Raw genomic sequence first — 18,253 nt, forward strand, 5'->3', positions numbered from 1 at the left:
AGAAGATAATTATAGTCTAATCTTATTTATATGATAAAAATCTAAAATATTCACAGTGCGAACACCCCTATCCGGTTTCAGTCATACTTGCGCAAAAGAGCAACAAGATTTAAGGATATTTTTTGACTTTTAAACATAAATCGACTGATGCAGAAAGCATTGTAATTGAAAAATATACCAGCAATAATATCACAATTGTCGGCATTTTATAACGTGTTGTGAACGTTTCAAAGTCTATCTATTGCTATAATCGTTGTGCAAATGGATGGAGACAGAGGTTTCTTTATAAGCAAATATGCATTGCCTGCCACCTGAATTTTCTGTCTGAGATTCCGTAACATTCCATAACGCGGATGCGATGCGCGAAGTCGTATCCGCGTCATTTTCCAATCGCAATCCCCGTAACAACCGTCATTGACACTCATTACAAAGGCGTACGCATGAGATAATCGTGTTTAACATTCCTATTCCTAATAACCCGCATCACTCATACACAGTCGTCTGCTCACTTCCACGGTATACATCACAGTAAATGTCAATCTAGCACCTTCTCGACCTTCTCGTACAAAAGGCGCAGTGTACGCACTGGTTCATGAAGTCAATATCTATTAAAGCAGGGCCTTAAACGCATACATTTTTATACTTGACAACGACATTGATATGAGGCCTATATTTCCATAACAAATCTATCGTTTTATATTATTCAAAGTTTGGTTTCAACTAATTTTGTGTTAGCCATTGTGACTTATATGAACCTGTATCAAGAGTAATCTTTTACCGCAACCAGATCGCCGTTTGATCGCAGGTAATAGCTTTGATATAAATAATTGCTGGTTATGTATGTTTAGATCTTCGATATTGGTCGCATATGGTAATAGTTAGTTGCAGCTGTCTGGATTGAGATGTGAATTACATAATTGGAACTAAGGCTAAGTTAGTTCAAGCCAGTGAAGCTTCATCCGTTGCTACTATTTAGCATCGTATGCAATATACCTACACCAATTGACTACACAGCTCTATGTTGGGGTACCATACGTTCACTTTTTTCAATAAATTGAAAGTTTCCTCGGAGGACGCCTAACTGTCTTATGTTTTGGAAATTTTTTTCGTCAACACCACAGACACATCGTAAAAATGCGGGTAATTTGGGAGTCAGGTCAAATGGATGACCTTTTTATTAGTCAGCACTGCTGGTACTTTTGGTCGAGCAATTTTAAATTCATCGATTTTCTTTTCCGGTATCACAGCTTTCGGAGTTTTTAAAAAGTGTCATCTTTTTCGGAACTCAAAACATGGTAAACATATATGTAATACTGCTCGCACTTGGCGTCGCAGTACTTCCAGATATCCGCACACCTTTATTTATATTTCCACCAGTTCGTGATATTTGATACTTTTCGACAGAAATTATTATGTCTATACTTATGAAAGTCAAGCTACATTACTGATGCCGTTTGTGGAGGCGAACCAAGTTGCAGGTAAGAGTCGTCGTAAGAGTCTCAGACCAGATTTGGATATACGATTTTTACTAAAGTGGATTTGGATACAATTACTTGTTGAAGATGTATCTTAAGACGAAACAATAGTTAATGCGGTTTTGAATACGTATATAAGGTGAAATAGCGATTTATGAGATTCGCCAAAACTATTTGAACTCGACGTAGAGGGAGATAAGTTGTAAAAGTACAGGGGTGAGTCATGAGTCATAGTTTCGTATTCTTCATTATTTATTCGCCCATAGCAACCGTCAAAATTACAGGATGCAATTTCGCGACAATAGAGGCAATTTGAAGTCTATACTCCATCACAGTGACACCGAGCCCCAAGCTTGTCCCAGTTCCGTGTACACAGCAAAATAAATTAGACTTCGAAGCAATCAACGTCAGTCAACCTCTAGTTGTTGTTGTCAAAATTATCAATCTCTCTTCGACCTCTCTATTCCTACAGTAACTTGTATATGCAACATTTATCCAATCGCATCGTTAATTGGAGGCCGTACTGTGTACTGTTTATGTGGCGTACATCGCGTCAAGTTTGCTTTCGGATAAAATGAGGGGAACATCGAATCGTTTTAGAGACCCCCAGTTGCCGATTTAAAGGAATCAATCTCAGATTCTAAAACTGCTAGATTGAATATTATTTTCAAACCTGGACAGGTTATTGTCAGATATAACCTAGAATGTCAAGAACTATCGATAATAATGCAATCATTGAATTTAGGAATCGAATTTGAAAACAAACATTAAATCCATATTGCTACCATATAATATAACGATATTTTAGGTCAGTGTTTCTTAATCATATTAGCTCTCGTACTATTTGAGCTCCCAAGAAAAGTTCTCGTAGCCACTCTCCATTTTCAACACAACATTTCATGGTGCGTGGTGCCTGTATTAAAATCAAAAAGACCAATCACATAGAGCGAGGAAAATTGTTGAGTTGAATAAATCGACGCAGAAAACATTTTTTGCGAAATAATATTCGACTCTAGATAGCGTGTGCCGACAGGCCTAATTCAAAAATGCATGGCGTACCCTTTGATTTGGTTCTGCGTCCACGGGCACATGGTAAAGAACCCATGTTTAACGTGATCGCTTATAAAATCGTAAGCAAATACTTTACTGAACTGTTTCATGACGTACATTAATCAACTTAACCAGAGGTAATCGACAAGGAAAATTGATTAAACGATGATGCTGGTTGGTTTTCCTCAATTCTACTAATTATCGCTAATACAATTATTCGAACTTTCGTTAATATCAGACCAGATTGATGGACACAATGACCGCAGGGCTTACATTGATCAGTCAGGCGCGTTACAGTTATGATTTTCAATAATCGAGGGGAAGTCGTACCGTTCTATATAAGTCAATATTAGTTGTGATTTGTTGTTTGTCCCCCATAGTGATCACAGCAAATGTGTGCACTGATATGTATTGCGCAATGAGATTGTGTTTAAGCTAGATTAGCAACCGTAGATTCAAAGTACGTAATAAATATTGCCGTGCTTCATTTTACCGTCAAGTATAGGCCACGTTCGGTTTCAATTTTAAGTAATATATCATTTTAATTATTTTAGAATAACAATTTACATTTCTTCACAGAGCGGTACGAATATTCTGCCTCCGCATATTTGCGGAAGAAACGTTAACAGGGCCATAAAGAAATGGACAACTACCACAAATTGACTATAAAATACCGAAATACTGAGATCAACTCCAACATATTTACCTACTTTTTCTTGCTGGTCTGTCTCCCCATATTTCATGCCGCGCCAATGCCAAACACGGTGGGATTTAACGCAACCAACTCATTCGACATAAAGGATCAGGAATATCGTATTGAATTACCATTTTCGATAAGGTTGTTTGGTGACGGGCAATTTTCTGCAGTGTATGTAAGTACAAAATGTTGCAGGTGCAGTGGTGCCTTTGACGAAATTGCTCATTTTGTAGATAAACTCCGTCGGTGGTGTGAGCTTCGGCGCGGGTGCTATTCCAAACACAAGACTTGATTTGATAAAGACGAAAGTGATCATTTTCGCGCCTCTGCTGTTAATGCCTGATGTGGAAGGTGCGTTCCACCCTTTAGATATACTAATGAACATAGATTGATGTGCTGGTCATATTAATACTGAAAATGTAAGAGAGACTGGTGTAGATAAATTGTGCATTGTTTTAGCGTTTTAAGACGCTAGTCAGATATAGATATAGCCCGAGCAGCGGCTAGGCTTCTTAGTAGTTGTGTATAGAGGAAAATAGCTGGGAAATATATGTGTGTTGTTGTTGGTAGCATTCATGGTCTTTGTCGATCACAAAGGTCGTTTACAACATGTCGACATTCCCTATTTATGATTTCGTTGCTGCCGACGTAGCACGGCCCACTTCTAGGCTTTTGAAAGGCACCGCTTACACGGTTGAGAAGGCGAGAAGGAGCCTAGATAAACCTCCTACAGTTAGGTAAGGAATTTTGGACCCCCGACCCATTGGTATTGCAACTGTGGACTATACCAATACGCCAGTGGTTCTCAACCTTTGTGTCTTCGCGGACCCCTTTTGAATCGTCACGAACCCCCTCGGACCCCCCAAGTTTAAGATCAAATTTATTGTGCCACCGTTATCTGCCTGCTTCAAACATTAACTGTAAGCTGGTGACAAACAACAACAAAATGTCTTTTCCTGAAAATCACATCATACTATTTATGCACGAGTGCCGAAAATAGATTTCCTGAAATATGGGGGGCGGCAAATTGACCCGTAACGCTTCCGATGACGCATTTGGATATGATCGCAACCTATATGGCACCAAAATGGAGAATATATTTTTATTGAACATCCAGCCTAGTCATTTCTATCAAGCAGCTGACCTTGAAGGTATTCCGGAATGGTGGTTATGTACATCACAGGAGAAAATGACTTAATGCAAACATTTCGAAGTGACCCTGATGGACCTTAGTACTTCCACAAACCACCACAACAACATGACAATTCTGTTGACATTTTAGCAGCTATGATTACCTAATTTAAAGAAATACAAATTTAGTTATCAAACGTTTTGCAAATTTAGAGGTTTCGCGGACCCCCGGTTACGAACCACTGCCTTACGCTATATCGCCACATGGAAAATATATAATAATCGCGAAGCCCGAACATTTTTGTACCGTGCTTGAAGTAATCTGTAGTTTCATGCGATCAAATCGTTTCCATAACAAGTATATCAAAACTCCGAAAGGAAGCCCACGATTTTATCGCGTATATATCGTCCGTTGTTGTTATTTGTGGTATTCGTGGTGTTTGCAGACTGCAATGGTCATTGAAACCAAGCTGATATTTGTTATTTTCAATCCTGTAACTGCCGACTTGTAGCATGGCCCACTTCTTCGCTTCTGTATGACACCGCTTACGCGGGTGACATGGCGGGGAGGAGCCTAGATAAACCTCCAACACTTGGGTAGGAATTCTGCAGTCGACCTCGGTCGGATTCGAACCCATAACCTATTGGAGTTGTAGCTACGGATTATACCACTAAGCCAGGGGTGGGCAAACTTTTGAGCTCGCGGGCCGCATTCAACATCTGAATCCATTCGCGGGCCGCACTATATAAAATTGAGATTATAAACCAAAACGCATTATTGGTGTTTGATTATATAGTGAGGACATGAAGATATTATATATGCCAATTTAAAACAAACCAAAGATTGCTTTGATGATATCGTACACACGTCAGAAATAGTGACTAGATTTCATAGGCTGGCCGACCTCAATAACCAATTTGTCAAAACTATAGTAGAGATGATAGTCGGTTATCCCGAATCTTAGAACAAGATTGAAATTTAAATCTGTGAAGAGCGATCTGTTCATAGATTTAGTAATTCCGCTTTCGGTTCAGTTCCAGGCCACACAACGCTGACAGCATCATAACCATGGTAGCTTCAAACACGCTTCTACCATATGTGTAGATAAAATATAAATACCCTAATTCTACGCATACAGAGAACGAATCTACCAAATTAAGACACGCGCGAATCATTTTTATAAGCACATCACTGAAATGATTAAAACTGGAGTTGCCAATCTGAAATCACAGTCTTGAGTCGTGATCCGAATTATGTCAATGTCGTTTAGTATTTCTGTGATGTTTAGCAGAAACCCTTCAAACTTCGTGGGCCTCGAGATCGGGCTGTCGCGCCAGAAATTGAATATAAGAAACAATATAGTAAGTATTTAACTTAGAACAGTTGTTCTTTTTAAGACACGCCCCCCTTATGATGGTGAAAGATTTCGCGCCCCACTTGTCGTCATATCACGAAACGTGACATACTCGGATGCTAGCAAACATAGCCGATAGTTTGCTGGCATGGAAGGTTACGACTGTGGATGAGAGATTTTTAAATATGAAATTCAGACTAAATACAGAGCAATAACTATGAATTATATGTAAATCGCGCGAAGCGCGAAAAAATTCAGTTGAGCTCAGCTTCGCAACCCCCTTCAGATGTTTTCACTCCGCGCCCACCCCAATTTGAGAACCACTGCCTTAGAATTATCATGGTGAAATATACTAAGAAAAAATTTAATCAAGTCCCTGCATTAATTCGATTTTTAGTAAGCTTTTTATCAATATTTTTTTAATCTGTTTCTTTAGACTCTCGCGGGCCGCACAGAACGGTGTTGCGGGCCGCATGCGGCCCGCGGGCCGTAGTTTGCCCACCCCTGCACTAAGCTATCTCGCCACACATATCTTCCGCGTACGTTCTCTCAAATTGTTAATGTCGGGTGTCGTATCAGTTGATTGCGTCTCAATGCATCCGCGATAAAACATTAGTGTGATAAATATCCTGTCCATCTAATATTTTAATCGTGAATATGCCTATCATGGTGCCCTCCTAACACCTACCAGAAACTGCGTTATGACCTGCTCGAACGCCCGCATTACTTATTTCGCGTCATTTATGGCGATTTTCAGTTGACCTTGTCCATTAGCCTAGCTGGCAAAGCGGTAAAGGAGGACGAATTACTAAAAAGGAGGACATTTAGGCGTCCTCGGAGGACATTTTCGATGTCCTGAAAAAGGAGGACGAATCCTCCTTAAGGAGGACATATATGGTAACCCTACGTTTGGAGACGGCCCGTTAAAAATCTATTGTTTCTTAGTGAGTTGGGCTGGGCATAACGATTCGAAAATTCGAATCCTAATCGAGTGTCAATTTTGATGATTCGAGCCGAGTAGCGAGAGGCTATGTTTCGAGTTCCGAAATTATTCGCCTCTTATTATTATTTTGCGACAGTTATCGGTTCAATACCTTATTCTCACACAAGGCGCTTTGAAATCTCAATGCAATATAGCATATTATTTAAAATATGAAACGACATTTCGGTGTATCGTATAGTTTTCGCACTGCAGTAGGCTATATCAGATCGCCACGACAAGTTACTGCCAACAACTTGGAAATATCTGTGATTATTTCATATTCACGCCGTGGTCATATATAGAGTACCTACTTGGACAATTCAAATCTTCATTAGTGGTATGTCGTATCTGAATACCTGCTTGTAATCGAATCACACAGGCATTCGATCTTGCCCAGGAATGAGATGTCAACTCTCGCATCACACAAAACTATTTCAACGATGTCACTATACAAAACTACAGATGAAATTATAACAAAATGATCTTATCTATTCATTATATGCAGCCGAAATTCAAATTCAATATCTATTCACCGACGAAAAACGAGCCGCATTACAAGAGAAGTTTCGCCGAAGAACGGGTGCTTTAACGTTTGTCGTAGAGAACGCAGTCTTACTGACATGGATAGAGCCTATGGTAATCGCCTTGTTCAGGTGGAAATCATTCTCTGGTCACAAATGTTATTGTAACATTCACAGGGTAACGCGTACCGCCTGTACATTGCGACGGGTATTAATGAAAGAACGTACGTTTTGTACGATTTCGACAATGTGACGCGGGTAGACGACGCATTTGGATACGCGTTGGTACGTATGGGCGTTATTACGTCAAAATGCCGTACAGTAACGGCGCGTTATAATTTGCAGTCTGGCGTGTTTGCGATTGAAGACGGCTCCATTTTGTGTCCGGTGGAGTTGGAGGGTTCCGGAACGCCGGCAATACGGAATGTGTCGAACTTTCATTTGAGAGTGGATTTGCCGCTAGCATGCGATTCATTCAGTAAGTTCGATCCACACTTTGATGGTACTTGGGCTAAATGATTTTTTTACAATACCATATTGAATTGATGCTTCGTGGCCTAAATCTAGCCCCAAATCTGGCAATGTGGAGTATAATCTACCAAACGACTCCAATGTCGATACAGTGAAAAAGTCACATGGATCCGATCCTCCTCGATAAGATCGAAAATCCCGATCTAAGCCGGATTTCTTTCCACATTTATAGTAATTTGAAATTGCGGATCTCCAAAATACTGTTTACATTGGCCAATGAACGCTTAACATTTAATGTTACGTGCTCACAGTGTAATGTATCCTTGACAAGATGCCACGGGCTGCGTCGAGATGAGATGTAGTAATATGATGGTATAAAAAGAATTGAAACTTTGCGAGTAAGAAAACCAGTAGGAGAAGATTCGGAACGTTACACCCATCCGGATACGGCTCTCCAAGAAAAAAATCATGTCCTATTGCAAAAACGGATTCATATACGACTATAATTCAAATAAAAAAGCAGGATCCTCTACATATCAGACGATGGTATGGTCCCTATTGCGATAGGGGAAGGGTTGGCTTATGAGGTAAACAGGTAACACTAAAACAACACCTTGAAATTCTAGATTAGTCCATCTATCATAACATTTGTCAATTGTTGTCGTTAGCATAGCGTCGCATCATTTTACAATTTTATCCGTCATAACTAAGAGTATTTGAGAATAGCTCAACCCCAATCAAAATGTAGTAAAAAAATTGGTCAATACTGCAGTTACCTCAGATTTCCGTCGTAATTTTTAACCTGGTCCTGAGACTCATAAATAGCGACCCCATTGGAATACGATGTCAAGATCACGAATTTTTACATGAATCACGAGCCTATTCAATGTTGAGTTATTATTATATGGATTACATGCAGTCACTATGGCTTGGAATCACAAGCTCGCTATTTAGTCAAGTACATCGATATCAAGCGGTTGATTTATCTTAAGATAATCGGATTCTAGTTATTTCGAGTAATTACATCGGATGTTCTAAATATAAAACGCTCTTTTTGCTGCTGAGATACCTGTTTACCTATGTTCAAAAGTCTTGAAGCACCGATGAAAGATGTGGGGGAAATTTTGTAGTAATTTCAACTAGACCATTTTACTGGTTAATTTTACTGCAATTTGACGTCATGCTCTAATATTGAAAATGTAAGAGGTAAATGGTTCCGCATGAATAGCGCACCGACGAGTATAATATAAGTTAATGATATGCCGGCTGGCCTAAAGATATTATTTTCAGTAATAATACTGTATTAATCTGGCACCGAAACCTCTAATTACGATCTTAGAACAATCATTTGAAATTTATAGTCCTATAAAATTCTACTTCAACCAAGAGAAAAGTTGTTCAACTGTCAAATGTGGAAACCTTACCGACTTATCTAGACAAATTGCCTATTAATATTGGGCCAAGATGTCCAGAATAAGATCAGACGCCAACGCGCATATTTGCTGCCTATTCGCACTTTTGTGTCGTATCGAAAGCCACCATCTTGATCAGGGATTCGGAACATTTGGTTTAATCCGGGCAATAAAATATAGTTAACCTGACATTTGACCCTGTCGTCTAAGCTGCAATCACATTTAGAAGGATTCCAAGCAGTGTCAGATTATATCGATGCCTTTTCCAAATACTAAGATTTCTTCCGCGAATTTAATGGAGTTAAATACGCAACATCCATTTACGTACAAGAAAATTGTTGAACTTGACGAACTTATAATTCGCGTAAATGAAAGTTAATCTGCTCAAGCTTATGAGATGCGTTTCCTTGCATGTTGCACAATATTGACTGACGAGAAAATGGGAAAAGCGATTGACGTGATATGGCAGCGATTCTTCGACCTTTTAGCCCGTGATCCAAATCTCAGTTTTATTGGCATCTCGCGACCCAAGCCTTACACGTGAAAAATAATACATTTTATATTTTATATGTTTTCTACGGGCATGTATGATATAGCGACAGCAAATTACAAGGATGGGACTATTAGGTGCCGACCATTTCGACGACCTGTCATATCAATTCCAAAGGTTTTGGACAACCAGCAACGGTCACTGTCCATTTGGACCAAGGTTTTTTGTCGTCTCCGATCTTTTTCGTATCGCACATGCCCAGCCGCATGTTGGCCAAAACTTCATATCTTCATGTTTACTGGCGGTGATGGGGATGGCCTTGAAATACCTGTGTTTCACATTTCCGCGCTCGCTCGTTGCACACCCCGACATTAGAGCATCCCAACGGTCTCCGAAAGTGTTTTCCAGAGAAATCAATGTCGCACAAATCTTATCATGAATTCAAACCAATTTGTGTAATGCAAGGGTCGGCACATTTTCATGATGGAGCCGTAATGTAAAAGCCGTAATGTAGACTTTTCTATGTATCTCGCTTATTGGCTATAGTACAGACTTGGACAACTGGAAAATGTTCAGCTTTTCCGAATTAGATTAGAATTAGAATTAGAGTTACACAGTTTTTCCAAATTACATCAAAACTAGAATTAGAGCTACACGGATTTTTCCAGATTAGATTTGAATTAGAATTAGAGCTACACAGTTGTTTCCAAATTAAATTAAAATTAGAATTAGAATTACTGAATTCACGAAATCTTGGAAATTGAACGAAATTGGGAATAAGAAATGAATACAGCAAAAATCAAGTTCAGTTCACATCTAATTACAGTGCATTCCCTTACGCATGAGAATGGTTAACGTATGTCAGTGTTGGGATGACTCGACTCGAGTCACCTTTTTCGCATGACTTGACCTGTCTCTAGTCACTTTGCCAAAATGACTTGACTTGACTTGACGTTTCAAAAATGCATATTGACTCGTGACTCGGAGAAAAATTTACCGGTCAATTTCAAGTTATCAAGTAATTTGTGTCGATAAAAATCGCTGTATCTTTCATATGTTCGGATTGTTCTCGATACGCTGGTGTGACCTGTGAGAGCGACCAAAGTCATTTATTCAATGATTTCCCATTTTACTGAACCTCCATGTCCTATCACAAATAAATTGACCGCATGCGAAGTGATTGGACCTTACAGCGTACGTTTTCGTTAACGTAAGAAAGCAGTATAATAGCAAAGTATCCATCTCTGTGCTAAAGACTATGGTCATTGGTGCCCGGTGCTTAACATAACGTTTAACCAAACCTCTTGCATGATTTAAATTAAATCTGAAGCAATAATCTTATTTTTTTCTTGATATAGTTGAGAGCGTGGAATTGAACAAGCTTGTGTTAACTATCTCTGTTTCTTCGCTGCTGTGCTGCTTGTGATCGAAACTAGAATGATGTTCGCAGACTACCAGCTACTATGCCTGCATGACTATTCGTCACACTAACTACTATGATTGTGCTTTCATTTAAGTAATGCGATGGCGGCTTGGCACTGGATTTTTACTGTGCGAGAAGGATATTCTTGGTAACTCGCTGCAAAATGCGGCGGACGAATAGGCATTTTCAGGAGAACAATAAATTAGATTACAATTAAAATTATAACGTAGGAGCATTTCACAAATTACATTAGGATTAGAATCAGAGCATATGATCAATTCACAAATTAGATTAGAATTAGAGCATGGAAACATTTTACAAATTAGATAAGAATTAGATTTCTAGCATCTTGCTCAAATTTAGTGAAATTATCTAGTTGTCCAAGTCTGCCATAGTAGGCTACCCGGCACGCTGACTTCGGATTTGCACAAATTATATCAACAACCTATTTCTAGATTTCGGACATTATCAACTCGTTAAAGCTGTATGCAATGCAACTGGTATATGAAGTGTTAAAATTTGTTTACTGTCTTTTAGGATGGACAGCAATATGGTTTGGCTCATTGTACTTCAGGGGTTGTTAAACTGTGGGGCGTGAAAGTGAGGCGATAACTGTTTGCAGATCAGACTTTATAACCAGGAACGTAATTGCCTCACCAATACCGTCCAATTGGGAGGCCAAGCTTGCGCTGCATGAGATTACGTGTAACTAGATATATTGTTCTTATTATAGCCTCGCAAAAAAAAAAAACGCTCAAAATGAATAAAAAAAGGCGTAGTATATTAAAAATAAGTCCAATTTTATTCGCTATTCTGGGAAAACGGTATATTCCTATAGTGTCGCGTTACGCCACTTGGGTGCTTCATTCAAAGTCAGGGGTTTTCTACCTGGGGATTAGGGCCGCTCGGGGTCGTTTGCCATTTTCTGGAGATCGCTGAACGCGATCAGCTTCTAAAATAGGTCAGCGTTTTTAGGAGGCTGACAAATTGCTGTTTGGCCTATTATCATAGCCGACAATGCCTAATTTAAAACTTGTCTGCTACGATCATTAAGAAAACTATAAGGCAGCGAAAACAGCAGGAAAATAGGGCAACGAGAAGTCTGTTGCAAACCAAATGAGAATACCAACCCTAGCATAGAGATCACCAGAGCTTCAGTCAGAGACGGCCCAATAGTCTATAGTTATCATGTTCAAACTCCACACCGGTATACATTGGATAGACGAAGAATTGCTAGTGTTGCGTCACATTGACACTATAATGAGCACTAAAGAGTATCCGGATTTCGCGCCACGAAAATAAAATTCGTCAGTGATATTAGTAGTTGTACATATTACTATCAAACCTTTAACTTGTGATCAGATTTACCAGTAGAATTGAATATTGATGGAGGGGGTGCTTCCAAACACTTAGGGCAAGTTATAACTGATCATGGATCTACGGTGGGCCAATTGTTATTAGTCCCTTTTTTGCGTGCTGTTGTTTACTAACCTCCCATAAGGATTGTCGGTGTAATGGAAAGATATTGGAATCGCCCAAACTTACCAGAAATAAATTGCTTTCGTGAGGGGAACACGATTCCAAGTTGGTATTTCTGTATGGGGCGCATATGGGTGGCGAGATAGCGCAGTGGTATAATCCTCAGTTGCAACACCAATGGGTTGCGAGTTCGAGTCCGACCGAGGTCGACTCCAGAATTTCTACCAATGTGTTGGAGGTTTATCTTGGCTCCTCCTCGCCATCTCATCCGCTTATGCGGTGTCTTATAGAAGCCAGAAGTTGGTCGTGCTACAAGTCCATAGCTACGGAATAAAACTGAATAAAATCGGCCTGGTGTAAATGACCATAGTAGTCGACAAACACCATGAACACCACACAACAACAATATGGGTCGCATCATTTCCATCTCTTGTTCGCATATGTACTGAAGGGCTCAGATTGCAAATGCGCTACTATGTTAAAATTGAAAAATGAAGTCGCATTGAATCGCGCGCTTCGCAAAGAAAACTTAAAGATTAATTAAAATCTCTCAAAAATTTGGGAGGTAATTCGCAAATTCAATTCGCAGGTCGACGGCCGCCAACACATACTACTTGAATTACGTATCGACGGCCGCACAAATTCCCTTCAACGGCCGCAGGTTGGCCCTGCCCTATATTAAAGGCCGTAGGTGAAGTTCTAGCTCGTGGACTTATAATGTATATGGAATTATCGAAAGTTATGTGACATGAATCGGAATAAAGTATCGGTCGTGAAGGGTTTAAATCTAAGCCGCGACAAAGTTCTATCACAATCTTAGATGTGGAACCAGACGGATAGTTGACATTAGCTAAAATTTGCCGTAATAATTGCAGTTATCATATTATTAAAAAATTTCATGGCTATTCGCGTCACCTTTGCTACCAATCATGAAGTTGGAGGTGCAGACAAGTTGTGACAACTATAAAATCGGATCATATATATACACCCGCCGCTCTTTTAATACGTAATTCCACTTGATGGCACAGAATGGTCTGCCTTACATTTGACTGTGTGATTGCCTTTGTTAAGAATTGTGTAGTTAGTTGCATGGGCCACTAGACATGCCGGTTCGAAAGAGCGAGAGAGAGAGAGAGAGAGGAGGGAGAGAGAGAGAGATTTGGCGTTTAATCTGGGGAAGTTAAATCGTCGACATCACCCTCACGTTTGCACCGGTATTGTCGGTCAACGGGTCACCAGAATGTCGGATTAGGAAAATAGTGTATCGGAAGAAGGAAGATATAGAAATCCCGATTTGAGTGTTCGCAACCTTTCGCACGATAAGAGCGTAAAATTTTGTTTAATATGTCGTTTTATCATTAAATTATATAGCACCAATTTCCAGCATTTATTTCGCTAGATAGTATATTTTTCTACTCGGAGTCTCATGTTCAAAAGTACGCCAGAAAGCACAGATTTACGGATTATGCATTGTAAATATTCCGTTGGAGACATTGCATTGATACCGATCACTTTGACATTGAAGTTTTGTAATAACTCATGTGTCATAAAACGAGATATGCAGCCTACTGCAACTGATTGTGTGTGCCTCGTTTATATCTTACGTGTCAGAAAAAAAAAGTATCATGTGAACATTGAAAATGAATTTTTTGGAAATGGGTCGTGAGGCGTTTATAGAACTGATAGTTGTGTTGCGGTCTAAACATGTGTTTCAGGATGCATGTACCAGTGTTGGGATCAAGTCACTACCTTCGAGTCACGAGTCATTTCGAGTCATTGCACATTTTGACTCGAGTCAAGTCAAGTCAATCGATTTTCGAAGATGACTCGAGTCAAGTCAAGTCAGTCGATTTTTGGAGGTGACTCGAGTCAAGTCGAGTCAAGTCAAGTCAAGTCACGAGTCAAGTCACAATTCAAGTCAAATTGCCTTTTGAGGTATGAGGCGTGATTACGTCATTGTATTTGAACCGATGAAGGGATATAGTTGAATATACACGCAAGTGAGGCGCTGTATCGCTCACATATAAGTAGAACTAATATACTACGTAAGGAATTGCTCAGCCTCAGTTTATAGTTACCAGCCAAAATAGAGAATAGAGAAACGAATTGATAAGATGTAATACATTACCCTTTTGCAAATTGATATGATACAATTCGAGCCTGCGCCAATGGTTGAGGACTATATAAACTATTTTTAAATTCAATTTCAATAAAACAAGAGGTTTGGTTGTTAAGTTAAGAACACAGGACAGGAATAGACATTTTGGTATAAAATTACTTTTCTATACTATAGTTAAGACAACGTAGGCTGTAAGCTTCGATCACGTCGTTTGCGATCAATATATTTGTGAGAGAACAATGGAGGCTCAGGAAAACGCACGATCATTGAATGATTGGCCGCTCTCACGGGTTACACCAGCGCTGCGCGAGCAATCCGAACATATGCAATGTTTTTATCGACACCGATTACTTGATGACTTGAAATTGACTCGTGAATTTTACTCCGAGTCACGGGTCAATCCACATTTCTGATACGCCGAGTCAAGTCAAGTCAAGTCATTTTAGCAAAGTGACTCGAGTCAAGTCAAGTCATACGAAAAAGTGACTCGAGTCTGACTCGAGTCAAGTTATGACTCGAGTCATCCCAACACTGGCATGTACTACGTGTTTTTGGCATATACATTGATTTCAGATATATCCTGCAACACCACGAACAACGCCACAGAAGAGATGCAGAGACAATTATCCGCGGAATGGGAAGGACACTTCTTCGAGACGCTGTCCGTAACCGAATGGACCTTCTATCGCTTGTACATGTGTACGCCGAGACTCACAAAAGAAGACGGCACAATCGCCATCAAGGAAAAGTGCCAATATGACCCTGATTATTACGAATACTCCTGGAGCTCCATAAAAGATGCTGATAAATGCAGCGTGCCAAGTCCAATTGCTACACGTTGATAAGGTGAGGCTAAATCCAGTAAAATTATCGGCGGGTGGACATTAACGAAGTACGTCTGCCTTTACGGAGTACCGCAGTAGATTTTGATTACTCACGCAACTTAGTCAAGAGGATATGTTTTTAGACTATACTTCCAATTCTACTTGAACAGTTTTGTTGGCAAATCTACACGGATATATATTCAGTTACCATGATACGGAGCCTTTTACGACTGTCCTTATGACAATTTCACTCTTAAAGGTGACGGAAGCATATCTAGAAGTACGTCATTACTGACCATTTCTGACCATTATAAATATTTAAGATGCTTTTACTCTCTTCTTAAAATACATTGACTTTCATCGTTATTCATTACAAAATTTCCGTTATACCAGTTTGCGAAATTTATTGCTACAAAAACTACACTTGCTTTTCAGGACGGCCGCGTGATTTGGAAAACGACGAATTACATGGTTGTCACATCGGTTCCATTTACTTACTTATTAAAAATTAATTATTATATCATCCAATAGGCAATCATATTATGATGTAAATAGGATTATATCATGATGTCCAGTAAATGCACCATTTTAAAGCCTGGCTACGTGAAATGAATGCTTCTATAGTATAGGCAATAACCTTCCAATTCAATCACGCTTTGAAATGTGCATGACCGTAACCAACCAGACAAACGAAACGGAAGCTTATTTTCTCTCTAAATAAATCGAAGTTACAGAAATTTGATGAAGACTAGCTGGTGATGGCCCGAATGCCCTCGGCTATTCGAATGCTAAAGTTTCGAATTGCCATTGCATTCTAGCCGGTTGATCCCGTCACGCTTCGATAATTAACCCATCTCAAAATAGATCACGAAAGACATACACAAATTTGAAGCCAATAAGCAAATTCATCAGTACGCCAGTGGAAGAAGTCCTAGTTAAGAAGCGTTGCGTTCTAACACTCATCACAGCCATGTCAACTTGGGACAGAAAATTAGGGATTTGAAATGTACCAGGTTAGGCTGCATCATAATACCTTTAGTGAGAAGCGATGCATGCTAGAAATATACTCACCGATATCTATGAGGCCAAGAACGCTGCACATCTCGTTATTTACGCAAAGTGACAAATTATGGTTCAGTAGATGTCATTTGCAAATTCTTCTTCGCCGATATGCATGCATGAATCCAACGATAATATGCACACTACTTCGCGATATTCGAAATATGAATTATTAACTGTGACTTGAAATTAAACATCCGAGTAACGGTATTATCCACAGGCCGCAATCTTTATTTTGTTGATAATTCGATTGATCAAGATGGCAAAGTGTGTTTGCGATAAGTTTATTTGCATGTCGAATATATGATACGACAGAGCCCGAATAGTCGATTCCCTGCATGACGGGCTTCAGAAGGGTGTTCGGTCAATACCGAGAAAACCATTACCGAAAATGCCATTACTGAGAATGGACACCACCGAGAATGGACGTTACCGAGAATGGACACGACAGAGGATGAACATTACCGAGAATGGTCACCACCGAGAATGGACAGTACCGAGAATGCAATATATGCAATGCAGGCATATTATGCATATGAACAGGTCGTGTATGTGCATCACGGCGTTGCCACATTCGGTGTCGATTCTCAGGTATAAATTTCTCGACAACTTCCGTCCAAGTAAGCTAGATCTTGACATTGGCCATTCTCGGTAATGTCCATTCTAGGTAATGGTTTTCTCGGTATTGGTATACAACCCTTCAGAAGAAGCTAGACAGGCCTACGTTACGTAAAGGACATACTTGAATGATAATCTTCAGGCTGAGATAAAATGTAGATGAAACTCTGTTCTACTTCGGCATGAACTAGTAGTCTTCGCGGATTTGATGGCGGGACGCATCCGGTGGTCATGTTCAAATTATCCAGCAATACCTTTCCAATGATGCCTTGTCGTTATGAGGATAGATTAAGTTTGAGGTTTGAGAAAACGAATATAATGAAAGTGGTCGGATTGGGATTGGATTTTTTGAAAACAGGGCATGGAATCGGATAGTTATCAGAGTAGTGATTCTCAAAATGGGCATTAGTGCCCTCTGCAGCGTTAGCGGCCTGACAGACGGAGGTTTTCTATCATATATGCCTGACCTAAAGCAGCATCTCTCCCGCTAACCGACGGTCGTCGAGCATGTCCAGATTCAAGTTGAAAAACAAGCAAATCCTACAGTATGAACACTAGTCAGCCGTCAACATTGTTGGACTTCGATCCAGAGTTGGGATGACTCGAGTCATGAGTTGACTCGAGTCAACTTTTTCGTATGACTTGACTTGACTCGAGTCACTTTGCAAAAATGACTTGACTTGACTTGAGTCGGCGTTTCAGAAATGTGGATTGACTCGTGAATCGGAGCAAAATTTACGAGTCAATTCCAAGTCATCAGTAAGTAAATGCAGTCGACTAAATCACTGTATCATGTGTATGTTCGGATAACTCGCGATACGCCGGGGTCACTTGTGACAGTTGTGAGTGCAACTAGTCATTCACTTATTATACGTTTGACTTTCACTGGTCCTCCATTGTTACATCACAAATAAATTGACCGCAAACGAAATGATCACAGCTTACGTTTCTGTGGTAGTAGTAGATTAATCTAATAGCTGTTTCCTTGATGGCGCAGTGCTTACATTGCGCAGTGCTCACCTTTACCAACCTTCTTGTATGATTTGAACCGAATGAATGTAGTATATGCGTTTATATTCTCACGGATGTGTAGACGGGTAGTGTATCGTACCATATCAATTTCCTTATACTTCTCGAGGCTTTTATT

The 18,253-nt window shown here is 39.8% G+C and overlaps 2 protein-coding genes across 3 annotated transcripts in view; one reads left to right on the plus strand and one right to left on the minus strand.

Moving 5' to 3' along the window:
* The window catches only part of LOC145434472 (sarcoplasmic/endoplasmic reticulum calcium ATPase 1-like), a 402,254-nt gene that overhangs the window by 180,612 nt on the left and 203,389 nt on the right, over positions 1-18,253 (minus strand). The gene's annotated exons all lie outside the window — the stretch shown is intronic.
* On the plus strand, positions 684-16,811 carry LOC145434461 (uncharacterized). Its single transcript, XM_080311818.1, has 9 exons — positions 684-805; positions 1,405-1,478; positions 3,105-3,397; positions 3,456-3,573; positions 7,196-7,326; positions 7,389-7,496; positions 7,557-7,689; positions 15,179-15,451; positions 15,865-16,811. Exons 3-8 carry the CDS (start codon positions 3,167-3,169, stop codon positions 15,445-15,447), a joined length of 990 nt encoding a protein of 329 aa, XP_080167944.1. The 5' UTR covers positions 684-805; positions 1,405-1,478; positions 3,105-3,166; the 3' UTR covers positions 15,448-15,451; positions 15,865-16,811.

This window comes from Botryllus schlosseri, chromosome 2 (assembly GCF_051294905.1).
Source record: "Botryllus schlosseri isolate E-star chromosome 2, Bs_hap1, whole genome shotgun sequence".
Taxonomy (NCBI): Eukaryota; Metazoa; Chordata; class Ascidiacea; order Stolidobranchia; family Styelidae; genus Botryllus; species Botryllus schlosseri.